The 9,895-nt window shown below is 31.8% G+C and overlaps 1 protein-coding gene across 1 annotated transcript; it reads right to left on the reverse strand.

Annotated features, from left to right (window-relative positions):
- Nucleotides 1–1,613: 1,613 nt before the first annotated feature.
- Nucleotides 1,614–5,575, reverse strand: LOC105340134 (deoxynucleoside kinase). Its single transcript, XM_011446037.4, has 11 exons — nt 5,463–5,575; nt 4,988–5,171; nt 4,383–4,435; nt 4,023–4,097; nt 3,793–3,846; nt 3,132–3,221; nt 2,894–2,967; nt 2,579–2,667; nt 2,248–2,327; nt 1,928–2,008; nt 1,614–1,787 (listed from the first exon to the last, which is right to left on the reverse strand). The coding sequence occupies exons 2-11, from the start codon at nt 5,163–5,165 to the stop codon at nt 1,704–1,706; spliced, it is 858 nt and encodes a 285-aa protein (XP_011444339.3). The 5' UTR covers nt 5,166–5,171; nt 5,463–5,575; the 3' UTR covers nt 1,614–1,703.
- Between the last annotated feature and the right edge of the window lie 4,320 nt (nt 5,576–9,895).

Below are 9,895 nucleotides of genomic sequence, written 5' to 3' on the forward strand. Positions count from 1 at the left end.
ATTTCCCTCAAAAGTCAAAACCACTCATTATCTTTTAATGATCCTCAGCTATGTTTGATTACCATCTGGTTTTTTTTAGTTGTCCCAATATGCCTTTTTTGTTTTGCCTCGGACTAGAATGCCTCTACGCCATTGGATGAATCGATTCACGTGATTGCCATATAAATTTCTTTACACGGCAAGTGTCAAAATTTATACAGCAACATGGCAGACATAACCTTATTTGAGCTGATTTTTTTACACAAATGTTCAACCATACCTTTAATTTTTAAGCCCCAAAATATTTAGAGTGACCCCACCTTTGCCCGTGATGTTATAAAACGATCCTATAAACAATGGCATCCATGTTTGCACAGACGACTGAAGAGAAAGGTAAAAAATTAGAGAATAAGCCTGTGAATTTAATTGTTATATATTAATATCTTTTGTTGTTTACATATCAAACTTTAAGTCCTCGACAAAACAAAACACTCTGCCTCGCCTTCTATGGACTTTACCGACCCCACAAATTTCTGTAAACAGTCAGTAACAAACCTAATAAGTAATAATATAGAGAAATTTAGTCATCTAGTATTTCATTTATAAATTATGAAGGACAAATAACATTTCAATGATAAAACACTTTGAGGCTGAGGGTTAGAGAACCTTAATATCTGTTTTCTGCCCAAAAGTGAGAACTTGGAGAAAAACTCATAAAATGACAAGCAAGAAATTAGCATAATAAATATATTTAGAAATCTGTCAGACACTAAAAAGTAAATAAGATATTGAAAGGAACAAGGTAAAGTACAAATACGCATTAAAACATTTAACAATGCCCAAGTTTTGAACAAAGTGATGGCTTGAACAATTACATGCTATGATATACATATGAAAACTATTAATGGTCACAAAAGAGATGCTATTGATCTTATTTTCATTTTACTATGGTAGTTATTCACTACATGTACTGGTACATGAAATAATGACAAAGTAACAAAAATGAACCTTCAACAGATTTGTCATTAAATTAAAATCTGTAAATAATCATATATTTTAAATCCTGAAAAAATCTTAGTCATTTATACAAGCACAAATGTTTTGGTTTGATATCATGCACTATACTTAAAAAAAATGTTCCTTTTATTCTTTATAAAAATCCATTCACTCATCATTTGCATTCATACCTCCCTAAAATGCATTCCTTTACAAACAGCAAGAAAGATGATAGAAAGATGAGACTGAAGATGTGATCATTTATTCAATACCCACACTCACTATGAACATAATAAAAACTCACTGAATAAATTCAGGTAAACCTAGGTGGCTACATTACAGTTGATGTAAAATTTCCTGAGTTACAAAGGACCTCCATTATAAATACACTAGAACAATTTTCATTCTTCAAAGTTCAAGTTGTAAAATGTACTTATATCTAGCAATAAAAAACAGTCATAAAATGTCAACTTTTGTACAAATATTTAAAATAAAATTGAACACATTGTGCAGAAGACTTGACTAAAATATCATTGTGTGATAACCTCCCAATCCAACACATTCTGAACACTCACAGCTCGGGCAGCACAGTCTGAGATCACTTACACGGGCCTGGAATTCTTCACTCTTCCTCACACTCCAAATTACTCTAGAAATGTTCTACTCCTGAGCTAACTGTGATAATTCAGAGGTAGAGTTAAATGAACAAGTCTGTCCCTCTCTGATTATCATACATAACCACACAGGATTTCCTCCCTTTTTGTCTCGTACATCTCTTTCATTTCTAGATACTCACAGTTGGCATCCAAAACCTAAAAGAAAATATAAGTTTGTGCATTATGCTTAATTTCTGCAACACTATAAATTTGTGCCCTTACTCTAACTTTTTTTTCAATAATACTCTAAATAGTTCATGTGAATTCTACAAAGATAAAAAGATAAAGGTACATACCAACACTGGGGCAGGTGCTTTGTAGTACTTCTGTTGTACTAGCCACTCTTCATGGAGATCATGTAGGTTCTGGATTAAATTCTAAAAGAAGAATTGTACTATCATTTATTTATGGTAAAGCATCAAAGCTTTTGTATGCAATCATCAATATACATGATTAACATTTATTAAAGAACTGGTTTAGGAAAAGACAGTAAAGTTCTTTCTTACCTACCAAAACCTTTATTACATGTGATGATGTAAATAAAAGTTTGTATGCAATATTAACAATTTTAAATTTTAATTTGCTCCACTTTAGTTTCCTGTAATATGAAAATTACCATAGGTACGGATGCCTCTTCCTTCCTGTCTCTTTGCCTGATTCTCTCATAGCACACATCGGGATCAGCTCTCAGATAAACTTTAAATAAGACATATCAATTCAAACATTAATGAAATCTTAGATTTTTTTGAAAATTAAATAAACCTGTATAAATAAGTAGAATGTTCGTTTGTCAATTATTGCTTTCAAAAATTGTTAGTTAGCATTACATTTTGTTAATGTAAATACTTTTGATCATCTTTTAAAAATTTGTTTTTTTCCCCTTTCTTAACAAACTGATCAAAATTAAAACAAAGATTATTTTAGAGCCAGTCTTGGCTGATCGTTACCTATCAAGTCCAAGCCAGTGTTGTCTTTCTTTGTCAAATAATCAAACCACTGATTGAGTATAGAGTATTCCAATCCATTAATCACTTTTCTGAAAGTGTACAAATGCCAAGATTAATGTAAATACATATAATGTTCTTAAATATGATTCACGATATTGTATGAATACAATCTAGATTTAAATTCATAGAAAAAAAATATCCAAGATTATCATTTTATGAATTTAAAAACAGACTGAACTTTAAATCAGTTCAATATAAACATATTCAGATACCAAACACGAGTTACAACCCCTGAGGTTTCATTATAATACTCACTCTCTATGACAGTTTTCTACAAAACAGTATCTTGTACTGTGTAAGGACCTCTCCAATAATTTGACAGGTTTATCCTGAAATACAGATATTAGTCTTTTAAGTCTGATAAATAAACAATTATAGTTAAGCATGAAAACAGTACTGGACATAATATTTAACATAACAATGACGAAAAATAGAGTTCAAGCTACCGGTACATATAAAGCAGTTTTCATGAACAAAATGACAAAAAACTTACTGTTTCTTTAGCATGCATCTGAATTCTTGTCAGCTGGGCATACAGGTTAAAAGTGAAACTCCATCTCTTGGGGTCGTCATACAGTAGTTGCTTTTATCAATGTAACAAAAACAAGTTTTATGTTTCAATGTGCTCTACTACATATTCTAGCCTATAATTTATAAATGTGACTGCATTTCCTTCAGATTTGAGTCCAGTACCGAGTTTGCACATTGCCTATGGTTTAAGTCATTTAGGTTCAATGCATTTAACCACATGTAAGTCTAACACTTATTGGGTTTGTTACTGTGGACAGAGAAAAGTGGACAGAGAAAAATTCAGTATGCTAATTAAAGAACTAAGTTGACACCTCGACTTTCCTGACATAAAATGATTCTGTAAACAACCTGAGAGCAACTCTAACCTACCATTTTTTTTTAGATTTGTCAAGGACCAAACCGTTACAGCAACCATTGATGCTACCTTCCTATAATTTTGCTTTTTTGTCTCAAAAATTTATATGAAAGAAAACATGCAATGCCTTTTATAAGATAACATAATGACAGTTCATTCTATACTGAAGCTCAAAACAAAACCCCAGTGTTTTTTTCCACATCTTGATAGAATCGTTTTTTTATAAACAAGGATTAAGGGTACACAGAATGTCAATGTTTGTACACACCAGTGCATTGTGTCCCTGTACATTGGTCCACTGCTCCACGGGTTCTCTTATTGCCTGCAATGTTATACATATCTCAACAGTTTGTAAGACAACAAATATTGTTCATGCTAAACTTTATTATAAAAAATTTCCTCCAGTTTTTTGTTTTCATTTATGATTAAGAATTTATTCAACATGTAAAATTCTAACTTTTTCATTCAACAAGAATTGAGATCCTGAAGATCTCTTACCTCCACATTTGGAGAGTTCTTGAAGTAATCCAATAGAGTGGTCTTTCCACTTCCAATGTTTCCCTCAACAGAAACCTGTTAATAAGATTTGATATTTTAATACACCATACTTTAAACTTAATTCATTTAGCATCTTTTTTAAAAATATGTAAAACATTATTTAGTTTGGGGATATCAAGAATAATGATAATCTTGACTAGTAATTATTTTACAGCAGCAAAACCTAAAGTTGCACAAACAACAATATATAGTACATGTACTATATTCTATTATATCCATTTTCTTCATGAGTACATGTGCACCGGCATACAACTGTATGACAACAAATAAAACTTTTGTGTGGACAAATCAACAACTTACTGTAAACAGTTTTCCTTTTGGCATGATTCTTCGTATATTTTCATCTTGAAAAACTGAAAAGAAGCCAGACATTTTCATTAGTCAGAGGATGTAGTTGATCTACTAAGGTCTACTTTAAAAGAATTTAGATCTATGCTAAAAGCATATTGCATAGTGAGCTTGCTAAGCTCATGAAACCCTTAAATCATATCAAAATGCAGACTATATTTTATTCAGAACATTATTCATTTTATTCAGAGAGCTACTTAAACCTGCTAGATATGTCAAAAACTCATTTATTCAGTCACTGTAGTTCTAACTCTTAGTAAACTGGTAAATGCAATTTTTTTTGTTGTTGTTCAAATGGAAACTGTTGAGGCATGTCATATGAACAATATTAATAAGAGACACTAACTATATATGCATCATATTAAACTCACATATAGGAAAGGAAAAACAGGTTCTTTAAAAATAAAACTAATACAGTGTATAACAAAGATCATCAGGAAATATTGTAGCAATATTCTGCATTAAAAAAGCGCCAGAAAATTGTTAAACAGCCTATAATTTTATTTTTAAATTGTTTAAAGCAGCTTTTTTGCACATAAGAGAAATATAACAAATACCTTTCTCCGTTAACCTCTTTATCTGTTCGGTACCCAACATCGTGACAAGAGATTGAGAATTTTTATCTCCTTTCCAAGCGTCTACCCTAAGTAATTTGGCGCAAATGCACACAACAGGCGAATAAACCGCCAATATACGTCGTGTGTTTTGATTGGCAATCAAGGCATGCAGCGCCATCTGTATCTGTCGGTCAAAATAAACACAAAAGCATGCAAAGACATTCTCATGATAAATAGTTTAATGGAATTGTCCTTATGCGCCAATATGCATTTCCAAAATTGCTAAGTTCCAATACAATACCAACGAAACACCAATATATAACTTGTAATTCCTATGAACACTAAACATTCTATAGTCACATAGTGGACGAGTTATTTCTGAAGTTCATTACAGTTATATTCGTTTGAAGAATGACGTTACTATTACATTCCATCTCAATAATAACTACAGTTGTTTGTACTTAGTCCAATATACCCTGTCGATATATCCTGTTGAATCATGTCTAATGTTAGTGAAAGTTTCTCTTCGTGCACATGCTGCTTTACGTAATGAAGATACTATGAAAACTCCCAAGAGACTCCGATGATAGAAACAGATTAATCTCGATCCCGAGCAGAAATCGTTTGCCTTTGATCAGTTGATGCCTATGAATACGTCATTTTTAGTGACCATGATAACTTCACAAGATCGCATAATCGTTGCTGCACTTTTACATGTACTTATCCTGTCCGTGTTAAGAGTTATATTTTGTTATAGTACGCATATATGTACTTTGCCTCTTTATGAATTAAGAATTCCACTATGTGCATGCCATGTATGTCCGTATAATGAATACTCTAACGATTTCTTTCTTGTAAACATAATTGTACAATTAATTAAAACAAAATTTATTACAAAAACCAAATCGGGGGTGGGGGTCCACCTTCGGTGTACTAGATAATGATAATACCGGTATCTAAACTGTGGCAGAGAATGTACCGTAAAGAAGAATGAAAAAGATTAATTTCCTATCGGTAATTATATATATGTAATATATTATTACTAGACAATTTTTATTGAGTCAATATAGAAGTCATGGAAGTATTCTTAAATATGAGATGAGTTGAACATATCTAATTGACTATTTCACGCCAAAAGGATCGGACACAAGTTCTAAAAACTTAGATATAACGTTAACCTCCTCATTGTTGTATACATAATATATTACAAAGCCATACAGTAAACATTCAAAACAACCATAGTACATATAGAGAAAAAGAAATGAAATACCAGTTTTAAATGCTGTAATACTATGCATATGATATAAACGTGAAAATTATCAGATCAGTTACAATAACTTTGTGAGATAACACACCTTTCAAGTCTGTTTCAACAAACTAATTTCTCCTTACAAAATTCTCTTTCTAATAAATATGAATTAATTTCGAAAGAACCCCAACTATACTATTATTTAGATCTTATAGATATTGCTCGACTTATAGAGATACGGAAGCGTATATGGGTCACAGCAGTATTTTTTATTGATTTGTTATAACGAATTAGTATTTTGTTATAACAAATTATTAATTTGTTATATCAAATAACTAATTTGTTATAACAAAATACTAATTTGTCATAAGAAATTAATAATTTGTTATAACAAATTAATAATCTGTTATAACAAATTGATAATCTGTTATAACAAATTGATAATTTGTTATAACAAATTGATAATCTGTTATAACAACAATTTGTTATAACAAATTACTAATCTGTTATAACAAATTGATAATCTGTTATAACAGATTAATAATTTGTTATAACAAATTAATAATCTGTTATATTAAATTACTAATTTGTTATAACAAATTACTAATCTGTTATAACAAATTAATAAAAATTACTGCTGCGGCCCTAATACGCTTCCGTATGGAGATGTTCACAAGAAATTCCTTTCAAATTCTTTCGGTGAATTAATATTAGACAAATACGTTGAGAATCCGTTCTTTATTTGATATCTTAACAAAAAATTAGATTCTTTAAAATGTGATTGTAATTTCAATCAGTAATCGATTTACAAGGCACAATGTGCATGTGATGAGAAATGAATTTCGTCTTCTTCACCATTTAATTGTATTAAAATATCAGCACTTTCTACAACTGGTCCGCCATGACATCTCTGTTCAAAGTTTAGATCTCCATAATGATGCCTAAAAAGTAAAACATTAAAGCTGCTTGGTCCGATTTATTTGTTATTACAGTATCAAATTTTTTTCCATACAAACCATTTATCGTAGAAAGTTATGGACTTTCTCCTATTTACACCAGCAGAATCAATCTCCTTTCAAAGTTAGAAATATTCAAAGTAAATAAAAATAATTTCTCTTTGGGCAAACGAAAAAACAAAACAAAATGCATCACGGGAATGTTTAGAAAAAGAAACCATTTGGTTTCGTCCCCCGAATGATTGGGGTCATTCAACACGCATGCTCTGCATCGATTATAAAGAAAACAAACTTCAGAAATATTAGCGAACAAAACGTACACATGTTTATTTGTAATTTGTCTGATCATTTCGACCTTTATTCAAAGCGATGACAAAGTCGTAATACAACTATACCCGCCTCGTCGTTAGGGGTGAAATTTAACATGAGGCGAAATAACGCGGTACCCTTTTACGTCGTTTGTTTTGTTAGCAATAATGTGTACGTATTTTTCTTCATTGAAATTTGGCTTAATTGACTGGGAAAACAACTGCAATGTCTATTATTATACATATACTAAGCATAACCATCTTTTAAAAGCGTGCATAAAATTTGATAAAAAAATCGGACCAAGCAGCTTTAATATGTAAATGTAGGTTTTTCCAAAATTTCTTACCAAAGACAGATTTAATTGATTCATAAGTATGTAATTTGGAAATACATGTATTGAAGTTATCATTGTTCCGAAGGCTTGGTTAAAAAATACTAATGAACATATATTAATACATGTATATCCACGATCAGCCTTGACTCAAAACAGTACAACAATGCATAATGATAAGTCATTCTTTCTAACTGAACACATGCTTCTGAGCTTAAGTATGGTACCGTAGTACGGGGGTATAGTCTGGAATCAACTCAGAGTCAATGACGTCACGAGTCTGTAATCACACAACCATGATTCTCTATGGTGTTCCGATGGGGCCACTTCGACCTTCGCACTTTCGCCTTTAGGTCGAGGTGCGAGAGTGCGAAGATGCGAAGGCGAAAGTGAGAAGTTGCAAAGGCGAAGAAGCGATACTACCATCGCTCCTTCGCCATCGCAACTTCGCACTCTCACCATCGCATCTTCGCGCTTTCGCCTTCGCCTTTTATAATTGTGGAGCTTTCTATAGTTTAAAGACAATTTTAGCTGTATAAAAGGACACCTGAGGCAGACGATGAACTTTTTAGAATTTATTTTCAACAGCCTGCACAGATCCATAACTTTTTCTGGAGGGGGGGGGGGGGGGGGGGGGTCGAGGGATAATTATATTTTTCGGGGTGGGGGGGGTGGGGTTCCGAGACATACTTTTGGAGATTTTATTATATATATAATAAATAAAATTAAATTTTCCGGGGGATGGGATCCGGACCCCCTCTCCCCTTTTACTGCATGTGTGAATTTATTAATTGAATTTTCGGGGGGGGGGGGGGGGTAGATCCATACATGAGCAAGGAGTGTCGCATAATGAAATTAGAATGTTACTGTGTTTGATCCACGGTAAACAGACAGTTGGTAAGTGACAGGAGTCTGGAATTGCATATGTATACATTATGGCGGACATTACATTTTATGTGGAGTATATAATGATTAGGCATAGCCAGCACTGTTAAACATATTTATGTCACATATACATATCAACAGCTCCAGGAAAGAAATCACTCTCAGAATTTTCAAAATTAAATATACTAAAATGTGCATTACCTATAAAATTTAGAAATGTTCTTGGGAAACGTAGAGAAAAAACAATCACCGCCTCCCTACAGAGGTTGGTTGCTGGAATAATTTAGACATGTCACGGAAAAGTAAAAGCGTACATTGCAATAATAATGAAATTTAAGACAATTAAGTTTCATTACGAATCTAACGGTTAGTAAATGGGATAAAAACATTAATGGGAACTGTAATAATTGCAATACGCCAGAAAATATAAAACATTTAATCTACGAGTGTGACTTGACAATGCCACTTTGGCGGAAAATTTCTCTAATACTAAATATTGATGTTACATGGAAATTGATTGTCATTGGTTTTATTTTCACGAGCAACAAATATACTCTTATCTTAGACAACACTTTGTCATTCATTGCATGCAAAATTTACAAATATAAAATGAAACGTGGAATCTTAAACGAACATGTGTCATCCGGAGTGAAGATATGCGCTGTTTTTTTTTTTAAAATGCGCTAATGCAATTGTATCATACTGTAAAAAAATCAAAATGTGTAAAGTTAAATTTCAGCATTCTTGAAAAATTATCAAATAGTATATGATAAATGAAATATTATAAACTTTATTAATGTACTATTAAAATGTACAAGAGGGAGACCTGTCCCTCTTCACATATATGCGGTAGGCAATTTTGGACTGTGATGCTGTTGTTAGTCCTGCCGCATTGCATTTACTTTATGTTCCGATTGTATATTTATTGCTAAAAATATTTTATTGAACAGGTATGTTCCACAAATATATATATAATATTGATACGAATATTATATCAATTGGCTGAATGATACCTCCCCGAATAGTACTCTTATTTTACTTTACTATTACTTGTATCAAAATGTGTTATTTCATATTTACGTCTAATTACGCTTAAAAAAAATACAATTATACATGTTGAAGAAAACAAATACCTTGTACAATATATATTAATGCTCTACAAATGTATATACAATATT

This window comes from Magallana gigas, chromosome 7, assembly GCF_963853765.1.
Source record: "Magallana gigas chromosome 7, xbMagGiga1.1, whole genome shotgun sequence".
Taxonomy (NCBI): Eukaryota; Metazoa; Mollusca; class Bivalvia; order Ostreida; family Ostreidae; genus Magallana; species Magallana gigas.

Excerpts from the sequence above, each read along its gene's own strand:
- LOC105340134 (XM_011446037.4), bottom strand. The coding sequence starts at position 5,165 with ATGGCGCTGCATGCCTTGATTGCCAATCAAAACACACGACGTATATTG. Across the intron at positions 3,847-4,022 it reads AGAACTCTCCAAATGTGGAG|GCAATAAGAGAACCCGTGGA; the intron begins GTAAGAGATCTT and ends ATAACATTGCAG. Across the intron at positions 2,668-2,893 it reads GTAGAAAACTGTCATAGAGA|AAAAGTGATTAATGGATTGG; the intron begins GTGAGTATTATA and ends GTACACTTTCAG.